This window comes from Frieseomelitta varia, unplaced genomic scaffold (assembly GCF_011392965.1).
Source record: "Frieseomelitta varia isolate USP_RPSP 00005682 unplaced genomic scaffold, Fvar_1.2 scaffold_147, whole genome shotgun sequence".
NCBI classification, from domain to species: Eukaryota; Metazoa; Arthropoda; class Insecta; order Hymenoptera; family Apidae; genus Frieseomelitta; species Frieseomelitta varia.
Genome location: NW_025109161.1, coordinates 265476 through 289351, shown reverse-complemented (window position 1 = coordinate 289351; position 23876 = coordinate 265476). Strand labels below are relative to the sequence as shown.

General features: G+C 32.6%; 3 protein-coding genes across 20 annotated transcripts; all 3 read right to left on the bottom strand.

Annotated features, from left to right (window-relative positions):
• Nucleotides 1-488: 488 nt before the first annotated feature.
• LOC122534342 (sodium leak channel non-selective protein) lies at nucleotides 489-9614 on the bottom strand. Of its 9 annotated transcripts, none has more exons than XM_043664910.1 (29): nucleotides 9364-9614; nucleotides 8940-9073; nucleotides 8627-8812; nucleotides 8337-8566; nucleotides 7993-8267; nucleotides 7646-7893; nucleotides 7178-7567; nucleotides 6867-7058; nucleotides 6667-6804; nucleotides 6376-6582; nucleotides 6112-6308; nucleotides 5899-6021; nucleotides 5628-5801; nucleotides 5351-5530; nucleotides 4960-5212; nucleotides 4719-4886; nucleotides 4402-4610; nucleotides 4181-4301; nucleotides 3977-4110; nucleotides 3731-3896; nucleotides 3252-3446; nucleotides 2930-3147; nucleotides 2592-2815; nucleotides 2344-2480; nucleotides 2125-2261; nucleotides 1896-2052; nucleotides 1716-1832; nucleotides 1468-1645; nucleotides 489-1391 (listed from the first exon to the last, which is right to left on the bottom strand). In XM_043664910.1, the coding sequence occupies exons 2-29, from the start codon at nucleotides 9042-9044 to the stop codon at nucleotides 1213-1215; spliced, it is 5238 nt and encodes a 1745-aa protein (XP_043520845.1). In that variant the 5' UTR covers nucleotides 9045-9073; nucleotides 9364-9614; the 3' UTR covers nucleotides 489-1212. The 9 variants fall into 9 exon arrangements, 8 of the variants coding, with proteins under 8 accessions (XP_043520845.1, XP_043520854.1, XP_043520864.1 ...); XM_043664919.1 differs by having other exon boundaries at nucleotides 8337-8560; XM_043664929.1 differs by having other exon boundaries at nucleotides 1468-1642; nucleotides 8337-8560.
• A 140-nt stretch (nucleotides 9615-9754) lies between these two features.
• Nucleotides 9755-17966, bottom strand: LOC122534380 (multidrug resistance-associated protein 5-like). Of its 10 annotated transcripts, none has more exons than XM_043664949.1 (25): nucleotides 17724-17966; nucleotides 16721-17022; nucleotides 16509-16658; nucleotides 16276-16434; nucleotides 16057-16204; nucleotides 15748-15981; nucleotides 15505-15678; nucleotides 15274-15421; nucleotides 15026-15174; nucleotides 14695-14805; nucleotides 14150-14260; nucleotides 13593-13735; nucleotides 13053-13517; nucleotides 12835-12961; nucleotides 12604-12749; nucleotides 12398-12531; nucleotides 12147-12334; nucleotides 11797-12073; nucleotides 11588-11741; nucleotides 11390-11518; nucleotides 11033-11309; nucleotides 10784-10949; nucleotides 10524-10707; nucleotides 10236-10428; nucleotides 9755-10163 (listed from the first exon to the last, which is right to left on the bottom strand). In XM_043664949.1, exons 2-25 carry the CDS (start codon nucleotides 16789-16791, stop codon nucleotides 9900-9902), a joined length of 4302 nt encoding a protein of 1433 aa, XP_043520884.1. In that variant the 5' UTR covers nucleotides 16792-17022; nucleotides 17724-17966; the 3' UTR covers nucleotides 9755-9899. The 10 variants fall into 10 exon arrangements, with proteins under 10 accessions (XP_043520884.1, XP_043520911.1, XP_043520920.1 ...); XM_043664976.1 differs by having other exon boundaries at nucleotides 16721-16829; XM_043664985.1 differs by having other exon boundaries at nucleotides 16721-16795.
• A 133-nt stretch (nucleotides 17967-18099) lies between these two features.
• On the bottom strand, nucleotides 18100-23828 carry LOC122534514 (heterogeneous nuclear ribonucleoprotein H-like). Its single transcript, XM_043665218.1, has 9 exons — nucleotides 23618-23828; nucleotides 22906-23173; nucleotides 22691-22834; nucleotides 21694-21832; nucleotides 20185-20357; nucleotides 19910-20103; nucleotides 19697-19816; nucleotides 19522-19621; nucleotides 18100-19419 (listed from the first exon to the last, which is right to left on the bottom strand). The coding sequence occupies exons 2-9, from the start codon at nucleotides 23162-23164 to the stop codon at nucleotides 19334-19336; spliced, it is 1215 nt and encodes a 404-aa protein (XP_043521153.1). The 5' UTR covers nucleotides 23165-23173; nucleotides 23618-23828; the 3' UTR covers nucleotides 18100-19333.
• Nucleotides 23829-23876: the final 48 nt, after the last annotated feature.

Genomic DNA, 23876 nt, shown 5'->3' with positions numbered 1-23876 from the left:
AAAAAAAATCCTTGCTGACCAATATTCAATTTTATATTATCATATTTGAAATCAAACTATACTCATTTGTTTTTGTACGTCTAATGCCATTTAATTTGGATATATGTCAATTATATTGTTCTTCCATACGCGTAATTTGTGTTAAATTATTGTTATCGCTGAATGTACCAAATTGTTCAGATTTTAAAGAATGTACCAAATTGTTCAGATTTTACTATATACCTATAATCATAACAAAAAAAGTAGTACAATATTTATAATCAGCTACTTTCTTATTATTATAATACAGGCCTTCAGGACGTAATGTTTCTATTGAAAATGAACAAATTTTGTTAAATTTTCTTTTGTTCACGTTCGATATATATTAAATTTTTAACAACCAAATCGTTTCCGTTATTAAAAAAATCGTCACTCAAATTCATTGTACTCATATTTGTTCTCGATAACGTTAATCTTAATTAGCACTTCCATGGCTTAATGTTTTTTTGCTGTATAAAACCTACTATATCTAATTCTATAATTCTGTACAAATTTCACATTTCAACATCAATAACTGGCACAAAATATATATAACACAATCAACAAATTATCTTTTAATGTATCTAAAAATACGCTGATACAATCTACAAAACATTAATCTATATAGAACCTGAGTATTTGCAGTAGCAAACTAAGGCATGAGGGAAAAAGTGAACTTTTGTTTAGAAAAAAAGAACAATGCCAAATAACACGATAAAATCTAAGAATAAAAATTGTATAATACAATTCCCTCGTGCAGTATAAAATAACGTTTCTTTCGTTATTTCGATACAGCATTGCAAAATTTTCTATCTAAAAATAACGATTAGAAATGGATATAAATTATTTTTCTACATATACACTTTTTAGTTTGTAAACAACGACGTAGAAAATAAGATTAAAAAAATATGCAAAAGAAAGAATTCTAGTTTGAAAAAAAATTTTTTTTTTTTCATATATAATTACAGGAATTGTACCTTTTCTTCTATGTGCTCCAAAGTGCTTTTTCTTATGCCTTACCTTTAACGGTGTTTCAGGCACATGCTTATATTTCTTCTAATTTTTAATCTCTTTGTAGACAAGCAAAAATGAGGCACACGCAATGAACAGTAAAATACAAATCGTATTTATGCATGCGCTCCATTTTTACACTGTACCACTTTTAATTTATATTTGTGGAAGATGCAAGTTTGCTTAAACTTCGTCTTCACTGGACTCACTGCTGTATGCCAACTGTTCCTTCCACCATTCTCGAACCTCTAGCATAACATTAGAAGTTTTTGGTACAGTTGCTTTTGTATTGACTACTTCCCGTTGCTGTCTGCTTTGCTCAGTGCTCTCTGTGAGATGTGGCAAATTATTTTTCGGCACCGCTTCAAATGGAAAGCTCACGTTGGAGAAAAGCACAATAAGAAAAGTACAGATATAAAATGAAAGAACTATACTTACGTGGTGGCCTGTTATTTTTCTTCTTAGGTGCTGCATTCTTATCTTTTTCAGTCCTGATTGAAGCAGGATCCGATAGTGTTGGAGTTAAATACTTTCTTCCTGATCCACTACCTATACTATCAGATCTTGGAAGCACTACTGGTTTCTTTGCTTTGTGCCTGGCAGCATCAGTATCCTGCTTGGTAATAACGAATATTACTAAAAAATTATGTACATTGACATTGATTAACTAAATAAAAAAAACTTACCTTTGTTTCAGTTTCTTCTTCTTTGACGGCCTCTTTTCCTTTCTCTTCTACGTGCTCCTGTTGTTGTGCTTGTTCAGTGTTAGCCCGAAGACCGGCGACGAGACTATTTTGCTGTTTCTGTAATGTGTACAAGATACAAATTAAATATGATCTTGTGCGAATTGCGATGAGTAAACTTACTCCGCTTGCGCGTATTTTTTTCAGGCAACCCTCTAGCCAATTTCTGATCGTTTGCTTGGCAACTTCTTCTTCGATAATATATTCGAACTCTTCTCTTGCCAATAACTCTTCAAGTTGAAGAGCTTTTCGGATGTCAACCGAACGGTAGGATAACATACTGAAAAGAAATGTTCAATCAAGAAGAAGTCTTTTGAAGCAAATGATATTTGTTTATACAAGAAGAACTTACTTGATAACATCATGAAAGGTAACATCTTCGCCATTGTTCAACTTTTCCAGTTCATAACACATATGCTTGAAGAGAAGTCGATCCTTCTGTGGATCGGTTTCCAATCTACCTTTCAATAATCGTAAAATAAACTTCACCTAAAACAAACTAATATATCATTACTTCTAGCCAATTTATAATAGCCTGTTAAGCTCGTAAAGATCTTTTTTCTAGCCGTACCCGTTTCACAGGTATAAAACCTTTTTGATGATTATCAACAACGTTCCATGTGTTCTGAAAATTTCTAATATCAGCATAAGATAACAAAGCATCTTCTTCGTTCGAATAGAATAGAGAAAAGTTCTCCATAATAATAGCTGTCGTGAAAAATTAGTATTCATGAAATCAATAGAACTCGAAGAATTATTCTGATGTGATAAAACAAGCAGTGTATGTATATCTACTCAGAAGAATCAGTTGATACTTACCCACTAAAAGATTTAAAACAATGTAAGTGATAATGACGTAGAAGGTACAAAAATATATTAAGGAAGCATGAAAGTTGCCGCAATCGGTTTCCCAATAATTAGCAGCTGGTGTGCAATACGGTGGTTGTATCATGCAATCGTGCATTATCTTATTCCAATCCTCCCCAGTGACAATACGGAAGAGCATCGCAACGCCAGTTACAGGTGACTCAAAATTGGCACGCCTAAATGACAATTGTCTCTCTTAAGATCATGTTAGAACAAAGACAAAATGCCTGCACCGTTTTAATTATCTTTGTAACTTTTAACTTTAACGTTAAAATACATGGTTCTTTTACCTTCCTATACCTTCACCGTACTTTACAGTTCCAAAGATGATCGTGCCGGCTAACGCGTAAAAGAAAACAAGGAGAAACATGCCAAATATAATGAAGAAACTTTTGCAAACGGACACTCCGACCGTTAACATCAACATTTTGAGAGTTGTATGTTTGCCAGTAATTGTGAAGAATCTAAGAATCACGACCATAAAGCCGATTACGTATGACAAATCGTTCTGCAAGAAAGGTATACTCCTGTCATTACAGTCTTTATATTTCTAAATTATTAACGAACATACTGAACGATCAGATGACTGGATTAATAATATTACCGACCTACCTTCATTGTACAATGAATGACGATCCAAATAACACCGACGACTGTCACGAGCAAATCATATCTGTTTCTTCTGGACTGCCAATAGCCACGTGGTGTAAAAGCAATATTTTTCATAATTACTTCCACGAGGAAGATGAGTGTCAGAATCGTGGACACCGTAGCGAGTGCTTCCGTGTGTTCTTCCTCGATTCTCCACTTAAGGGGGGGAGAGAGAAAAAATAAAAAAAGATTCGTTAAACGCAAAAACTTGTGTCGATTTACTTTTACCACGGTCTAATGGTAGCCGGCAAGGAACAAATGATTCTAAGTAACAGTCATAGAATCTTGTGCTTTCGTGGGTATGTTCTTTTTTTTTTTTTTTTTTTTTTTTTGTATGTGTTTGCTAATTAATTTCACAAAACGGTGTTATCGTGTTGCGGTGTTTTTGTGTGTTGTAACTGTGGTGGGGGAAAAAAAAGAACGAAAATTATCAAACTCACAGAGACACACAGAAGAGCACTGTTTATGAGCACCATGACTGCAATGAATCTTTTGAAATAGATATTTTGAGTGATGTCATAGATAAACGCTCTGAATTTCTTTCCATCTGGCCTAGGTGGTAAATGTAACGGTTGTGCGATTTTCAGTCGTTTTTTCAAATCACACCTATTCAAATCATAATAAACACAATTGTTTACAATTTGGGACGTGCCACTTTAAGTTTCATTAATTAATTAAGTCTTTACCATCGTCTTTGATCGACCGTGAGTAATGCAGTCCCTTTGTTTTCAGAGTAATTAGCAATAACGACACCGACGAACAGCGTTAAACCAATCATACAGCCCAAGAAAATATAAATGTGAATATAAACAGCATGGACCTAAAAATTGGATCATTGAATAATATCATCGGGAGGAAACGCTCGTTACAACATAACGTTAGTAACTTACGGGACCAAGAGCTTTGATAAGAACGTCTCTAACGTCGAGCCACCCTTTAAAAGACAGTACTTCGAAAAGTGCCATCAGTGCGTCACCGATATTGTCAAAATTAAATCTTCTAGGATTAGCCCTAAAAAATGTTGACGTTCGCTTAAAAAACTTTTGTCGCTACGCAGTTACTTCTTGCCGAATCATTTAAATGTAATTTCTCCATTTTAGTAAGTTCCTACCATACGCGTGGTACCAGTATTGATGGATAGCTTTCGTTTTGGCCTGGCTTCAATTTCATTTTCGTCACGAAAACCCTCCTCATGAACACTCCAACGCAATCTTCTCGCTTTAGAATGGTCGGATCGTTGCAACGAGCTAATCTACCCCCATAAAGCTGTACACCATAACTCGCGAATATAAACATCAGTAAAATCAATAGAGTGGACACCTAAAAAACTTCTTATTCATTTTTTGTCTGAACTCGGCTCGCCAAATCGGCATCGATCTATCCGAGAAACGTTTAAACACGAATGAACTTTTAATTAGAATTATTTACCAATAAGATCTCTTTGAACCCTCTACATAATTCATAAACAACTTTTCTCATGTGCGGCACAAGAGTGAAGATTCTTAGCGGTCTAACGCAACGTAAGATCATAAGAAGTTGCGCACCGGAATTCGGCGGCACGCTCTTCGGCATCCAGCAGAGAAACACGAGGCTGACCTAAATGCCCACTGGATTAGCGTTGAATTTATCAGATATCGTATAGCAGAAGTGATTTCCTTTGTCAACGTACAACATAAATAAAAACATCCAACACAGAGGCGACGTCTTTGATATAGGCCTTCGGCGTAAAAAATAGTCCGTCTGCCAGAATTTTTAGAGCTAACTCGATACTCATAAAAATCACGAAACCGTACTCCGCAATTTGCAATGCCGGAACTTCCATTACGCGGTATCGTGGTGTTTCGAACATCATGGAGATGCAAGACATAGTGGTAGCAAAGATCATTACCCAATCAAGGTACGTGACCAAGCCAAGAAAATTGCTACAAAGCGTATAAACGTACGTGACCATTATTAATATTTCGTTTTTTTATTTTTTTTTTTTTTTTTTCTCTCTAATGTCAAGCAATAAGTCTAATGCACTTTAAAGCATCAATATTTACACTGTAGGAAGCACTTACTGTAGGCTTTTATATTGAACCTTTCTCTCTTTTCCAGTCAATGGATCTTTTACGTTTGTATCGTATCTCGCGTAAACAAGCGATTGGCAAATTTTGCGAAATTTACTCTCGCGCGGTACTGCGAACAGTGGTGTATCAAAAAATGGGTGATTCTCGCGCAAATCTTCCTCACGCTGATTTCTACATAAGTGCAATGTGGTAAGCAGTTCAGTTAGAAATAGGAAAAAAAAATGTGTAAAGTGTTAGAGCCCAGTGAGGAAGAACTGTTGCATCTTACCTTCGCATCTCGGCCTGTTGTCGCTTAGCCTGCAATAATTTAATGTCCAAATCGTGCGGTCTACTCCGGGAAGAGCTAACTCTGTTTATACCTCCAATGTCACCATTTTCCATCAGATGTTCGTACGTTTGTTTCAACTTGATCGATCCGCTACGAACGCTCCTTCTAATTGATCTGTTAAAATAATTGTTTAAAGAGTTATTGTTATTATACAAGTATTTCAAGTAACATACATATGATACGAATATTTGTTCTAAACTTGAGGTCTTACTTTTTCTGATCAAAGCGAAGTTGCTTGGCACTGCTGACAGTACCCTGTGGCTTCAAAAGGCCTTTTCCTGGCACTGGTATCATAGCCGAGTCTCCTAGTAACAATCTTTGATTGTTTGAATCACTGAAAAATAATATATGTATATATTACATTATATGTTTAGTATAAGATTTACATTTTAATTTTCAGAGATTTTATAACGTAATAACTCACTTTATAATGTAGATAACAGCTGCTTTTTTTAGACTTGTAACAACGTTTCTTACTTTTGGTGGATTATTTAAAATTTTTACTGGACGTTGTTTTCTATATATCATTTTTGAGTCAAAGGTTTCATTTATTTTCTTGACACCTTCGTTCTCTTCATTTTCCATTTCGAATACAAACTGTCTCATGAAACTTTCACGGACCTAAATTAGAAATATGTATACATTTGAAAATACAGCACAAACATACTAAGCACAAAGTAATACTTACTTTTGGAAGATTAAAATCTGATGGCACCTTATGTAAGCATGTCATTTGAGGACTATCAGGAAATTTCTCAAATATTCGTAATCTGAATGGCAGAGTTTCCTTTATCTCCGCACTTTGTTCACGAAATTTCAATTGTTTCAGTTTCTTAATGTCCTCATCCAGTTCAAGATTATCCAAAATTACGGCGACGAATAAACTTAACACAATCTTAAAAAAAAAAAAAATATTTTCAGTAATCATATCATTAGTTAAAAAGAAAGTAATTATGCAAAGTTATCTGTGTATTTTTACCAGTGTAACAAAAAGATGATATAAAATGAAGTACATGGCAACAAATGGAGCCATCGTTTCATGTGTCCTTAACATTGTTTCATCCATAACATCCACCCAAGCTTCTTGCGTTAAGATTTGGAACATGGACATAAATGCCTAAAAGAGAAAAACGTTTTATTAGTATAATTTGATTACACAAATCAAAACGCATCCTTTACCTCTGGGAATGTTTCAAATTTCGTGAAGTCGCGGAGGAAACAAAAAAGCTGCATCGAAATACTGGACGATATGACTAACAGGCACATGGTAAATATAATGAGGCTGCCTAGCTTTTTCCCAGGACCGAATATTTTATATACAAAATCCTCGAGCATAGGTGACGCCTTGATGAGTCTAACTACTCTAAGTACCTAATTACAAAGTAACACTGTATCAATTTATCATTGTACATTTTGAATTCAATTCTTTTCTGCTAAGCGTTTCACTGTTATATTATGTTTTAGAGTTGAACGAAAGTGAATATAGAAACCTGAAAATATGTGAATCCAGAAAGATAGAAGAACGGAATGATGTGTATGGTTGTACCAATTGCCAGCAGCAGCTCAAATTTGTGAATCGAGTGCTTGTAATAACTGCGAAATCCGAGACACCAGATCTTGAACAATGTCTCAAGGTCCAAGAATATAGTGAACGCGATCTCGGCGTAGTAGTAGTTATCGTAGTACGTGTGCCTTGGCTTCTCATCGTGTTTAAAGCTCATGGTCGCGGTGGTAATGCCATTTGCCAAAATTACGAACATCACCACCATGCGAAATTGAGGAGATCGTAGAATTGCGTGACATATTGGAGATGCCAAGCCTCCGTGTTTGTTCTCGTCTAAAGTCACCAATTTCCAACCGTTATCATCGCCAGTTAATATCTAAAATAGAAGATATAAAACAGAGCAATGACCAAAGTTAATTAGTCGTTTCGCGATTCTGATCGTTTTATTACTAACTTGCGACGCTGTGTTGTTACTAATGTGCCCCCTGACACCCCACATCTGTTGAAATTGTACTCGTATTTCATTGAAGGTTTCTGTAATGACAGCTATGAACACGTTCTTCACGAGCCACGCTAAGAAAAATATCATTGTACTGAAGTAGAGAACCGCACGCCAAGCTGGCAAACTATCTATCGCACGGTACATAATAAAAACCCATCCTTCCTGCGACGCAGCTTGATAAACGGTAAAAATGCTCGTAGCTACGAAGCAAAGTTATTTCCATGAGGTGTGTTATTTGCATTTATTTGCGCAAATGCTGTAAGAAATAGTTTTGTTACTATGAAGAGTTTTGTTATTACCAAATTCGTCGAATCCATTGAAACCCATGATGTACTTTGACAACTGAAGTTTCATGCAAGTCATTCCTTCTGGACATTGGTATCCTGATTCGGGATCAGTGGAGCAGAAAGTGTCAGGAATGGCTAAGCTATTTATAGTAATATGCTTCGGATTTGTAGTATTGAGAACACAATGGTTTTTCAATTCGCCGAAAAATTGAACGCCTAGAAGACCGTAAAGGGACATGAAAAAAAGGAAGAAAAGAGTCACGTTGTATATCTGTTGACTCGAACGCCTGGAATCAACAGACAGAGTAAGTATAAAGTTTCCAATGAATTTTCGAATGAATGTTCGAAATACTCACTTGAAAATTTGATTGATTCTAGCTTTCGGCATGGAGAACTTAAGGAAGACTCGTAAGAAGCGTATCATAATCAAGGGCCGTGGTGCCCGCAATATGGAAACGTAGCTAAACTCTAAAACGAAACCTAGCATCTCGAACATTTGTAAAATTACGGACAGCCAGAGGAAGATGACCATACTTCCATCGAATTGGCACCAGTGATCTTTCAAGTAAGATTTGTCCCTCTGTAACTGAATAATCGTCAGTTTATGTCGATTGTTACGTAAATTTACGAATATCGTGCGAATTACCTTCAGTATACCCCTTATGTGCATCTTGGCGATCATTTCAGCAGTAAATAGAAACGTGATGACCAAATCGCAAACAAAGGTAACATACTGAAGAGGTGGAACTTTCTCAAAAGTTTTGGGAGTATTCAAGCAAACAGAAGCTAAAGATACTAGAGCACAAGATCTCATCAACCTTCTCACCCAAAGCTGTAACAATCAAGTAATTATTTAATATTAATATTTGATATTAACATGTGCATATAGTTTGTATAGTTACACATAGCACACAAGAAGAGTAGTATGTATATGAGAAAGTGTATGTATTTAGATATACCTTATTCACCCACTCTATGTCAGCGCTCTCATTGAGGGACTCCTCTGGGCCGTAATCGGCCAAGACGGGTTCCCCTTTGAGGCTCTGCTTGCGCCCCAGCATCATAATAGGAATTATGTTCGCAATGGTGAGGCCTGTAATTGAAAAGTATAGTGGATAGAAATAAATACGAACGAATAATAATGGGAAATATCATTCTTTTGTTGTCGTTATACGGACAGTTTTATTATTATAAATCAACAGTGAGATGATTATTAAATAATTACACAGTTGAAAATTAGGATATAATAATAATATTGACAGTAGTGAAAATTACTATGATATAATTAAAGATGTACGTACATAGGAGAAGACATAGTTTTAATTAAGATTATTATAATTGTCGTGTTCAACGGAAATGATTCAATTAATTAGTTGGTCCTACCTTTTTTTTAACAATTTGGACGACAACGAAACTGCCTTTACGGCAATTCATATAGACTACATTTCAGTATAAAACAACGATAAAGTTTTAACGTGTTATAAACATCTTATTAGTAACAACAAGCTGGCGGCATGGCGGTGAACATTTTTTGGTTCAGTTCTGAGCTTTCCAGTGATAGTGAAAGCTCGAAGTGAGCATGAGCAGTAATGTTATCATTCCAAACAAATCAATATTTCAAATCGTGGAACGAAGACGCGCGCGAATCGACGACGATAATTCAGGTAACAAAGGCTTTTATTTTAATAAGTATTATTTATTAATGAAATTTATTTAAGCGATTGACATCATTTGAAAATATAGTATTCTTTTATAATTAAGGGGGAAACGTATATTACTTTCATTATTAATTTTATTTTCTAGAAATTGTATATATTAAAATGCGCTTAATACATATGTGATAAAGAATATCTTCATCTTTTTTTTTTAATTTATTAATGATTGCTTCTGTTGAATATTGATATATCGTTAATCGTTGTTCAAGTTTCTTTCACACTTTTCTCTGCCGAGGCCATCATTTTCGAAAATTCGGAGTTTGGATTGGACAAAAGTGTGGACGGTGCTTCAAATTCGATTATTTGACCGTTCTTCATAACGATAACGCGATCAGACGAAATAACAGTTTTCAAACGATGAGCTATGGTCAATACGGTAGAATTGGAAAATTCGTTTTTTATGGTGTTTTGCACAGCGATTTCAGTTTCCGGATCAACAGCAGCAGTTGCTTCGTCTAATATCAATACCTAAAATTGAATTATAAATTATTGAACGAAGTAAATATCAATTAGCACAGGGAACTTTCGCTAACAACGTACTTTAGCGTTACGTAACACTGCTCTTGATAAACAAAGTAATTGTCGCTCGCCAACGCTGAAGTTGTTTCCTCCAACCTCAACGGGAGCATCCAATTGCGCTGGCACAGTTTGGACTTTTTCTTTCAACTGAGTTTTTTCTAAAACACTCCAAATCTCGGAATCACTAAACTGCTTAAAAGGATCTAAATTTGACCTACAATATGATTGTAGACATTAATAAATATTCTCGAACATTCAGATTCAGTGTTCCTCCTTACATTTATTTTTTGATTTATTAAACGTACTTACCGCAGAGTTCCACTGAATAACACAGGATCCTGAGGGATTATAGACAGCTTACTCCTTAATAATTTTAACTTTATTTTCGCTACGTCTATACCGTCAATCTTTATTTTTCCACCGGAGAGTTCGACTAATCGAAACAAAGCAACGATAAGTGAACTTTTCCCAGCTCCTGTTCTCCCCACGATACCTAAAATTCATTATCACAAAAAAATGAGATAATCGTATGAATAATAATCGCAAATTAATTATCGAATTGTTATTACCTATATGCTCGCCAGATTTAATAACAAATGAAATATTATCTAATGCAAGTGGCAGTTCTTTTCTATACTTCAACTCGACTTTATGGAATTCTAATTCCCCATCAGTAGGCCACTGATCCGGAGGATCTATATGATCTTCCTCAGAATTACCTTCTTTCTGCAATGTCTGCAAGGTAATGTACGTGTTATTAGTTGTATGATTTCCTTTTCAATTGCTGTTGCAACTAACAAATACAGACTTTTACTTACCTTCAAATAATAACTTATCCTTTCGACACTTATAAAACGAGTTTCTGTTTCTGCCATTAATCTCACTGTGTACTGGAAGACACCAGTCATTTGCATAGCGTATGCCATTGCCAAGCCAGCAAGAGCTGGTGATATTTGATTTCTAAGCGCGATCACAAGAAACGCGGTAATGGAAGAAGATGCTATCGCCAAAATATCGAGCCTCACGGCAGACCATCTCATGATGGACTGGCATAAATAAAGGCATAAATTGTTTAAGTCTAGCAATTCTTCAAATCTAAAATATAAGAAGTTATTATTACATCTTTTCCTTTTCTTTTACGTGATTCTACTCATGCCTCATTTTGAAAAGCGTACTTGTTTACAAATGCTTTTTCCTTTTGAAACGCATGAATGGTATTTAAACCATGAATGGTAGTCGTAATGAAGCTCAAAACAGGAGATCGCGAAGTACTCTCCAGTCGCTTGAAGTCTCTCATTGCTACTCTAAAAATTTGTTGTTTTGCTACATTTATTAGCAATAAATGTTATGAATTCTTAAAATATTAATCTCACCTAAAGATTTTGCTAATGTAAAAAAAGACGAGTGCAAGAACGATTAGTGCTAAACAAAACCAGGGCACTATTGCACATATAAATATAATTGCAAAACTGCAGGTAATAATATTCTGTACCATATTCTCTACAGAAATTGGTATGTAATTGTCCACTGCAAAGATAAATACAACTTACTTAACAGTTTCAAATATATTAAGAAGTCTTACCTTCATCAATATCCCGGCTAAATATATTTTGTATCCTTCCAATCGGAGTAGTTTCAAAAAATGTTACCGTTGATTTAATCATTTTTTTGAAAACTCTGTTATGTAATGTCGTAGAAGCATTTATCGTAGCGTACATAATAGCCAAGCCACGCAACAAACTTGTGAACAAAATAACTCCAACGCAACTGATATAAATATTTTGATAATATGAATAGTTTGGATTGTCATTTAAATTGTTCGATATTATGGTTTCATTGTTACTAACATCGGTGATATTCTTGAAACAAAATGATCAATGTTTAGTGAAAATAATGTGAATCATGACTTTAACTAAAGAAAAAAATATTTACTCCACCACCAGCTTTAATCCACATGGCTAACCACCAAGAACTAAATGCTGAACTTCCAACGTTTAAGAAAAGTGTCAACAATACTAAAACAGCTACAAAATAACCACCCGCGGCTTTTACATATGTGTGATACGTGTACGATTCTACAGTACCAATCCCCATCTTTTCTGGTGTAGTCAGGATTGTTCCTAAACGACGAATATGAACATAACATTTTTATATCAATGATATAAATAAATCTTGATACACACCTCCTCCGTGTATTTCTTTTGATACTGCAATATTTTCATCATTGTCTCCAGAACAATGAGAATTAGATGCTATTTGTCTCTTTGAATCAGTACTAGAATCTCTGCTGTCTATTTCAGTTGGTGCTGAGATTCTGCTAGTTAAATTGGAAATGATCATTAAAATTGCAAAAATCATGACTTTTAAAAATAATTTGTAAAATACATACTCTTCTGTATCATTCCTCGTCTTTAGTAATGCACTATTTACCATTGTAGCATATTCTCTGTTTAACTGCATCAATTCATTATGTGTACCTTGTTCTACAATTCTACCTTTATGCATTACATAAATCTGATTACAGTGTTTTAGAAACTGCAATTAGCCAAATATAATGTTATTTGTAATTGAGCATATGTACGTATTGATTGAGTTTAATAACAATTTATTTAAAACATACTTGAACCTGATGCGTTACGAACAAGACACATTTGTCCTTAAGCGCTCCGAGAATTAAATTTTTAAAAATGTAAGAACCTACATGCGCGTCCACCGCGCTTAATGGATCGTCCAGAAAATATATGTCTCTTTAAAAAAAAAAAAAAAAAAACAAGAAATGTTTTCTTTAATATAATTGCAGTAATAAATTAAGAAATTTTACTACAATAAAAACAATACCGATTAGCATAGAGTGCTCTAGCAAGAGCAACTCTTTGTTTTTGTCCCCCTGAAAGATTTACACCCCTTTCTCCAATCTCAGTTTCGTCTCCACCCGGCAACATATTTAAGTCTTCTTTTAAGCTGCATACCGTTAATGCTTGATAATATCGTTTAGCGTCAAACTGATTTCCAAACAATATATTTTCTTTAAAAGTAGCATTGACAATCCATGCCTGTTGACTGACATAAGCGCAAGATCCTTCTCTCAAAATATGGCCATTTGTCATTTTCAGCTGCCCTAGGGCAGCAAGTAAAAGACTAGATTTCCCACTTCCTACGTGTCCACAAATTCCTATTAGTCCACCTTTTGAGGCTCCAAACTTTATGTCAGAGAGTACTTCGTATTTCAAACATTTTGTTTCTTGGGGAGAATCATTGAGTTTTTCCAGTTCAACTTTATTCTTCAAATATGATGTAACTTTCCTGGAAAAATATATAAAAACATTAAAAAAAAACAAGATGATTGTAAAAAATCACAAATAAAAAAAAAATACTCACTTTCTTTCTTTAGTATTTGTTAATTTCCTAGCGTGCAAAGTAGAATTTTCATAAACGAATGTACCATTAGCAATGGCTACAGCTTGCGATTTTACAATTGGTTTTGATATATGGCACGTATGCTCTTCTAGAAGCAATACATTCTACACAAATTATTACTATTTACTAAAAGTGAAGATCAGAACATGTAGACATCAAAATAACTTTAGACAATCAAATAATTATGAACGTAATCAAATAATCAATTCTAATAATAAAACAATATTCACATAAACAAGCGTTACATTTATGATACCTTACATTGCAAGCAAAACTTTATAGAAAAAAAAAAATTAAAAGTGCATAGAAATTAAAATTTAAACATGCAATATGAAAGCTATTATAATATATTAATAATATAATTATATTACAAAGCATTGTGTATTACTATAATTAAAATAAAAGCAACATTACAGTTTTTGTACAATGCAAATGTTATTTGCAAACTGATTAATTCTATGTTTCTATTACCACAATTAGTAATTATTATTAATTTTAAAAAATGCAAAAGTAAACACCTGCAATCTCTTGAGTGTTATGTTTGACTCAATAATATTAACTAATGCCACTTGAAGGAACATAAATGAAGAGCGAAATTGAGAATTGAGTAATGTTACAAAAGGAAACACCTGGAAAAGTAATGGAATTATAACTTAAACTTAGTAATACCGCAAACCTTCTGTTTTGTTTAACTATTTTCAAACATTTGCATTTCAATAACCTTGTTTTATTTTTCTAATTATAATACCAAGGAGGAGTAAAAGAAAAAGCAATTATTTTGTATATATTTACATGATAGGCAGCACTTTCCCCTTAGGCCTGCAAGCATTTAGCCATTTATACCACTAACGTTGAAACATTCGATTATTAATGAAACAACTTCCATGTATGTTATATCATAATTTTCTGTTCAATTTCTTTTTCAATAGTTCAAAAGAAAAATTTATTAAATATAACATACACGAGAACTTGTTTTATTCTAATATTAAATACGAAATACCCATTCATTGAACATAAATAACGGGAATTTGTAATTAAATAAGTAGCTTAAATTTTAGGAGACCTTGATTCTTCTAAGAGCAATATGAACGTCGATAAAATATCGTGTAGAATCCTTAAGGGAAGCGAGTGCCATTCTCAGCATATTTCCAAAAAATGTTGTAATTGGGAAAGCCTGTAATACATATTCCATTAAGTGCAACACTTGTTTCACGATTGTAAGTATTCTACGTAAAATAAACTGTTGGCCATTCAAGTATCAATTGCATGGTTCTTTAAACTATATCGATTTACTTATAATTTCTTTGCAATTACTTATTCTAATATTCCTCCAAAAAAATCGAAATAAGTAGCTGCACTAAATGTTTGTTTTGAATTCGCAGATTAATATATACCTGAGCGGCAGTTAAATTACTGCCTGAAGATAAATGAGCTAAAAATGTAATAATTGCAGATATCACAGGTATAGCTGGAGTTAAAGAAATAGCAAGACTTTGGAAATATACAGTTTTGTGTAACCAGTACTTCTCCTTTTTTCGTATATCTAAAAGTTAATTAAAATATATTAAGAATATATTAAGACTATATTATAATAGCTGTTATAGTTATTATAATAGTTCATTAAAAAAAATAGTAATCATACCAAGGAGCTTATTGCTAAAATATTTTTCCCACGAATACATCTTAATTAATTTAATACATTCTAAAATTTCATTCATTAATTTCACTCGTATGTCTGTAATAACAACTGTCTTAGTACGGAAATGTCCGACTAAACGGGATATAAGATACTGTTGAAAAATAACGTTACATAACAAAATTTTAAATATATAAAAAATAATTTCTTGTGATAATATAAAAAAAAATCGCTTACCTGACAAGGATAAAATACGAGAAATGTAAGTATTCCACAAAGTGCAAATGGACTAAATATCCACAATATATAAATTATACCACAGGTAATAATTATTGGGCCACTAAATATCATAGGTCCGTAAACGACTACATCAAAAAGTCTTTGACTGTCATTAGTAAATAAATTAATTATCTAAAATTGTAAAGTGAAGATAAATATGAAATGAAACTCAACGATAATGCAATACATTTAAAACCTTACTTCTCCTGTATTTTTATTCCCAAGGTTATTCAGTCTAATGATTTTTTCATATAACAAAGTCGTACATGCAGATTTTAATCTTAGTGCTGTTCTAATATTAGTATTCCACGTCCAGTTAAAAAATACTACCCGTAAAAGATCACAGCATATTAATAACAGTGCCCATTTTATACCAGTCCAAGTATCTTCCTCTGGCGATTGAACGTGTTCTAATACTCTCTTCATCAATATCATCTAATATAAAAATATAAGATCCTATATAGTATTACATATAAAATTTGTATTTCAGGTCAAAACTAATAGACATACAGAACTAATAAATCCGCAAATTGTAGAGCAACTCAATAAAAATCCAGCTATACATATCCTTGTTCTCACAAACCTCCAGCATACATTTGGCAACGATGCTAAGTATGGACCACGTTTGCCTATCTCTTCTTGCCAAAGTACTTCTAATCTAAACATGAAATTTAGCTTAAATACAAAGGGAAAAAAGAAGATGGATTTACAATATGATGTAAGAGTTACCTATGTGCATTATATTTGGAAGTTTCATAAGTAGAAATACATGGTAGATTTGTAATGTCAATACCATTTTTATATGCCTTCCATATATATGGTGTTATCCATGTATAAAAAATATATGAAAATAATCCAGCACTGTCTGCTGGCATACTTTCTTTGTTTCTAAAATATATGCGGTAAAACATTAAAAAATAATTTTTTATCTCATTAACTTCTGCATCTATTTCAATACATACTGATTTTCATGACGTATTGGTATAAGATTCCTCAGAGCTGGATTATATCGACTCATATTAGTTCCTTTAACATATTCTACCGGCACCTTTGGCGAACGTGAATATCTACTAGGAAGTAAAAAACGCTGTCCTTCACTAGCATCACTGTATCTAGGAAAAATGTAAAAATTAATTTTTTTATTTTGACTTAAACAGAATTATACTTCTTTTACCTTTCACTATTTGTATATAGAGCTTCGTTGTCCTCACTTTGGCCACTAAGAATATCCGTTTTATTTTCCATGATACTATTAACGTTAATTACACCTTAACGGATTTAAACTACATAAATGGATACAACACATACACAAATGGTAAAAGTGAAATCATAACTGAGGTGAATATAAAAAATTCAATAGATATAAAATATAGTCTACTGAATTATTTACCAATTTCTTCAACTTATTTAATAATTGGCTATAATTGACTACTTATGCATTGTAAAATGTCTTGACAGAGATATCAGTACAACAGCCTGAAAAATTATCAGAGAAGAATTAGTTTTAATAACACGTTATCAGTATCTATCTGCTACTTATGTACAGCTATGCTGTCTTATTAATTCTTTTTCGAGATAAAAAATTTCGTAATTATATTATTTAGTAACAAGAGAAAAAGAGGGAATAAATTCAGTATGAGACTACGTACTAGTACTTACAATAAGTACTAATGATGCTAGAAAGCTGATAAAAAAATCTAATCTTGTTTAATCAATGACAAATAGTAAAACTGAACAAATATGTGATTTCAAATTTGTACGTGAAAAGTTGTGCCCTCTGTGATTTGACAATTTGTACACATGTGACATAAATCTCATTTAACCTGCTTCTTCCCCCCCCCCCCTCCCCGAGTTTTGTTGAAACAACAAAGTAACAGTATTTCGTGTCATAATCTCAAAAATTATTTATAAAACGATCAAAAATGTAAATATATATATAAGAAATATTTACACGAGTCACAAATTCCAAAGCAATGATGATTAATGAAATATAATTGTTATTTTTTGATAAATAACAATCTCGTAGTATTGAATTAAAAAGAAAAAATCAAGTTGAATTGAAAATTTTATATTTTTTACAAAGACATGCTGAATATATATTTAACTTGTATTTTCTCTGTTTATATTTTATGAAAAAAGTATATCAAATTTATCGAATTCGATGTATCTTATCTTACAAAATCTAATGCCGTCACCGACTCCAACTACATTACTTAAGATAACAATTATCTTTGTTTATGAACGTGTTAATTTTGATATGTTCTATCACACTGCGTCGCTTTCGTATTCTCCACCCAGACATAGTATTAATGGATTCCAATCACTTGATATGGTGAGGCATGCCTCACAAGATATTCCTTTGTTCGATCCTCATTTATATTCATTTTAGTTATAACGATTCATTCCTCATTAAATCATAATTGAGCGATATTTTCTACTTAAAGAAAAATAAAAATTTTACAGTAAAGCAAAATCTATGAAAGTTGAATTGGGTTTTAAAATGAAAATACTTTGTAGCAAATATAATAATAATTCAAACAGTAGAACACAATGTGAATGAAAACCTTCAATTATGAAGATAATATTTATTGTTATGCTTTACAAAACATAGATCACATCAAACATACATCATTCCTATTAACTTCATGCATAAGATAAGTTTATAAGGATACATATTATTATTATTATTTGAATGTAAATTTTTTTTACGTACAAAATATAAAGTCCTAAACAAATACAAGCATTCTTGTTTTCTTTACCACATTCATTTTCACAATGAAAGATAAGGAGTATTTTATTTCTTTTTTCCTTATATATTACGTATATAATAAAATGTTACATGTACTTTTTTTTTATTCTTTTTTTTATAGTAATGTTTTTCACGAAAACCTGTAGAACTATACACACTACAAGTAAAACTGACTCAAACTGACTGATGCGAGTTTTATAAATGCCAAAAGTGGAATAGAGTCCAGGATTTAGTACACACTGAATTATTTAACATACTCTTTCATTGCTTTTTTTCACAATATTATATGCATCATTAAACGTGAGTTCGTAGTCAAAACATTTCGCGCATTACTTAGAATAGTAATATTTAATAAAGTTATACATAAACTATGTAAATGTAACTGTGAATTATTATTTAGTTAAATATATTACAATATGAATCGTAATTGTTAAACTGTTTGTGTTTTGATATAAATTATCTATATTCTTATATGATTTGCAAACGTTGACAATGACCGAATGTCGAAGCTGTTATAAATATGCTTATTCTCTAATATTAGAATTTGGAACACTTTTGTGAGGTCTTAATGAAATGGCAGATGTACAATGCATCAAGATGATATGATTAAAAAAAAATAATAATAATTTTTGTGACTTAGGATTCAACGGAATTATTATACTGAAAAATATAATTTGTCTTTTATGATCATTACGAATAAAAACTTGTATTGTATCAATAATTTGATGAAATGATTCAAAATAATATTTATCTTAGTTTAATAATAAATGAAAATGAAACAAAGTCGTAATAAATTCTGATTCATTAAATCCCTTAAAAAAATATTAAACTAATTAATATTCATCGATGTTACTTTAGTTATTAAACAAATTTTATGTTCTGTTGAATGGTTCTAACAGTGAAACACTAATCAACTTTCGTAACTGAACGTAATACGGAAATGAAATTTCACTGTAATACAATTGTAATTCAGTATGTTAAATCTTTGATTTATGAAATGTTTTATCGTCGATAGCGTAAGAAACGCGACATCCGACCTCAAAAACTATTATAATTACTTCCTCCTAGTTGAGAGCTAAAGCCTCTGTTTGGGGAATATCCGGGCCTGAAGTTATTACCCAAGCCTAGGAATAGAAATTTTAAATTAATATTTACTTCAATTAAGTTAATTACATTCGGAAAAAAATAAATGATTTAAAATTTCAAAAGTAGCAAAACGAAAATACCTCCGCAGAAATTTCCAATGCCACCCAATGACATTCCGCTTGAACCACCAGTTGAATTTAAAAATAATTCAATATACCTATGAGACATGTGGCTTTTGTCCTATAACAATTTATGCAACATTGTAATAGAAAATAATTAATTAAAAATCATGATGTTAGTTAAATTTATTATAACCTTGGACATAGCTTTGACAGCTTCCTCGTGAGTTGCAAATTCTACGTCAGCTTCTCCAGAAGGACGTCCACCATTTTCAAGAATAATTCGAACATTTACTGGTTCGATAGGTCTAAAGAACTAGAATTGGGATCACAAATATATTAACTCAGTAATAAATATTTTACTCAATAAAAAATTTTACTCATTTGTTTCATTCAGTCAGAGACTTACATCGGCTATATCTTGCTCAGTAGCTTTGAATGGTAATCCACGCATGTGTATACTGTGGATACCAGAATTACCACCCCATGTATCACCACTGCCTCTAAAGTTTCCACCTTTCATGTCCAAACCACCCCTCATTCCCATACTTCCTCCGCGTGAATCGAAGTTATTACCACTTGCCCATGGACCGCCATCAAAGTCTAAAACGTATTATATGGTAATAAGAGGAAGATAATCTAATATAAATTCATATCATATTTATTAATGACTTCATGTAGTACCTCTATTTCTAGAACCTCGGCTATTATTGCTAAAACGGTTCATCCCTCCAAAACGAGAGCCTCGGTCATAGGGTGCAGGTCTCTGATTGAAACCACCCATCGGCCCACCTCGCATTTTCGGTCCAATACTAGCGCGTACCTCGGACAAACTGCTTCGGAAGATTTCGATGTATCTGTTAAGATTGATATTAGTTATTATTATTCTCGTATAAACATTATTGCCGCTCATATCGTCGGCTGCCTTCTCAAATAAGAGAAAATTTGATGCAAAAATACCAATGAGCATATAAAATATTCGAATTTTTAAACGAAAATAGATATAAATAGGAAGTACGACGTCGAAAATAAACGATTTTCGTGTAACAAAATTAATCGATTATTGCTCCAATACAAAAAGAAAAAAAAAAATTAAAAATAAAATAAGAAAAATGATAAGTGATTCGAAGAAAAAATCCATACTGAGAATTTTGTAATGGATTAACTGTTCATACTACACCTCCGCATATTTATTAAAACTGTGTGTAGATACCCTCCCTCGGTGACATTGCATTCTGATGTATCTTATGTCACCCTAGCCATTGAGATGCTGATGATCCTCAGGTATATGACAATTACAATTGCACTTTATGCAACTCAAGAGAGAAAGAGAAAGAGAGAGGAAAAGAGAGAGAGAGAGAGAGAGAGAGAGAGAGAGAGAGAGAGAGAGAGAGAGAGAGAGAGGAGATAAACAATACATAAGTATCGAGAAGCGATACAACATAAAAGAAATTATTTCGAATTTAAATGTTTAATTTAAAAAAGATTTAAAAAAAAAGAGAGAAAGCTAAAACGACTGAAGTTATTCCATGATGTGAAATATTTCCGTGCAATTAAAACGAGCTGTATGTATCAACTATAGTGGATCTTACAAAAGAGAAACTGTGCAATGCCTTCGAGTTCGATTAGAATATTACATTATCTTGCATAAAACGTACAATTGTGCAATTGTCAAACAGGTGTGCTAAATTAGATCGATGATTACTACCTCCGTAGCGCCCACCCATCCTGGGTTAGCCCTACCCACCTCCCATGGGATTTGGTGACGATGTAAGGGGGTACCTCCCGCCCGGCACCCACCCATAGGTTTCAGTTGGGCCAACAGTACTTTCGCTTACGTACCGCTAATTTTCTTTTCTTTTCTTTTTTTTTTTTTTGTGTTCAGAGAGAAGCAGTTTCTTTATACAATTAATTTCCAAAATAACACATGAATAGAATAATATGAATTCAAAGTTTTATAAACACTTTTTAATCATATAATTCATTCTGGAATCATTCGTACCAATAGACAAATTATTTCAATGCACTGTCTTCTCGTTTGTAAGATAAAATAATAAAGAAACTGCGTCTAATATATAAAGATTCGTTCCCGCTATTTACTAACAAAATTTATATACCTACATGTACTACGATCATAAAATGATATTGAAAAGTCATAAGTATACCCAAACCCAGCTAGCGTCAGTGCCCCACCTGTGTCCTATCTTTTCCTTGTGTTTCTGCAGAGCGCGCTCCGCAACATCTTTGTTAACAAATTGAACGTAAGCCTCCCCAGTACTGCGGCCCGTGTAGTCTGTTGGTAGAGAAATCCCGTTCGGCAAAATCTCCAACCCTGACCCACACATAATCAAACATCGACATTGTAGCGTAACACCCATTATTAATTATAGTATCGTCAATTTATTTAAAACCCTTATAAAGAAGCAAGATTTAAAACATCCTTTGCACATTTTACGTGCAAAATGCGTCTCGCTCCAAAAATTTCTCAATTAAGTCAAAACAAAAAGAATATTGACTACGCCGAAGTTAAGAATTAAGTTCTCATGTATAGAAAACACAAAGATATAAATAAAAAATATAAGGAAATTTTTGTACAACTATACAAAGCAGATATGAAAATTATAATGAATCTTTTTTTTTTAAGTCTATAGAGGATTGCAGAACATAGGAATTTCCTTAAATCTTAACTAAGGCCAACTGATGATTACAGAAACACAGAGACACTGCTTGGGACGGGTATAAAATGAATTTCATATTTGTACGTATGTAAAATATTCAAATGCTATATCGCTTTATCTTAATGTGTCTTGTCCTGACAGATATTTCCCACATTGAATCTAAATATATAAAATATTTCAATTTTGAAACATACCTCTCTTCAACATTAATTCAAAGCACCTATATTAATTTCTTTAAATAAGGATAGAATAAAAAGTTACATTATTACCTATATACTATTACCATATGTACTATAACCATCAAAAGCATTTAGTCCCTGTGATTCAACTTTTATTTGATCAATAAAAATCAAACAATAAGCAAATAATTTAATTATATATATATGTATATATATAAAAAAAGAAAAAACAAGACACATTGATCACCAATAAGGTATAAGTGAATTTCTAGCAATATATTATACCAAGAAAAATGGATAAGAACACAAGTTTGAATGTATGGTATAAAATACCTGAGAAGAACTGAGCAATCTCTTCCTTAGAACAGCCAAATGGTAGACCACGTAATCTCACGCAACCATCATCCATAGCATTCTCTAGATTCATACCACTTCTCTTGACTACCCACTCCATTTCGCCTCTTTTTGCTTTAAAAACTACAATAAAAAAGCATACATTGATTATATCTTTTAAAAATATTTTATCTTTGCCTTTTTTTGTAACAAACCTTCTATGTAACGATGACCCATGTGATCCCTATCTCGTTTGCAAGCTTTCTCAATATCTTCAAGCGTGTCCATTTCTACATAAGCTTCTCCACTTGGACGGCCCTCTCTCGACATTGTCATATGTACACCATTTTTACCATTTGTGATGGAACAATCATTGAAAAACTTCATGATTTCGTCAACGGTGGTAGACCATGGAAGTCCGCGCAGTTTAACAACGTAGCCTTCATCATCATGGTCTCCACTTCCATTCGACATGGTTGTAGTCTAGAATAAAGTGCATAAGAACATATATAAATATATCCTGACTCTTTTCATTCTAAATATTTTATAACTATTATTTACTGTTTAAATACGACATATTCTAACAAATTATCGTTTTTTACCTTTTCATTACTTAAATTTTCATTTAAATACGTATTACATCATTTATACTGTAATAAATTTATAATAACAGTCCTTCAAAAATTTGGAGGTCGGTCATTTCCGATCAAATGTTAAAATAATTGCAAATATAATATTTCGTAATTTGTCATTAAGACTTAAAAGATTAATGAACAAGAAAAAATGCAATTTGTAACAAAATCGTTGGAACAATTTGAAAAAAGGATACCTCATTACCGAAAAATATCGATAACATTCTAGTTTTTGATCTTACGCCAGCAAGATATGATTGTTCCGTAAATTGTAAATATTATTAATCAAACTTACGACTTTCTGGTGTTGATCTATAAGTTAGAAAAGAAAATTGCAAATTTTGCTTAATTGACAGCGAACGCTCGGCCAATTCCACGCTTGACGAAACTATCAGCAAAATGGCGTTTACCCTAACGAAGTTTGTGACTGGTTCACAAACATAAAACGCTCTACAATAAAACACAAATATATAAAGTCTTTGATTTCTTTAGGATTTGCGTAAACTTTACAAAGATTAAAGTAACACGTACTGTAGCTAAATATTTTATACTTC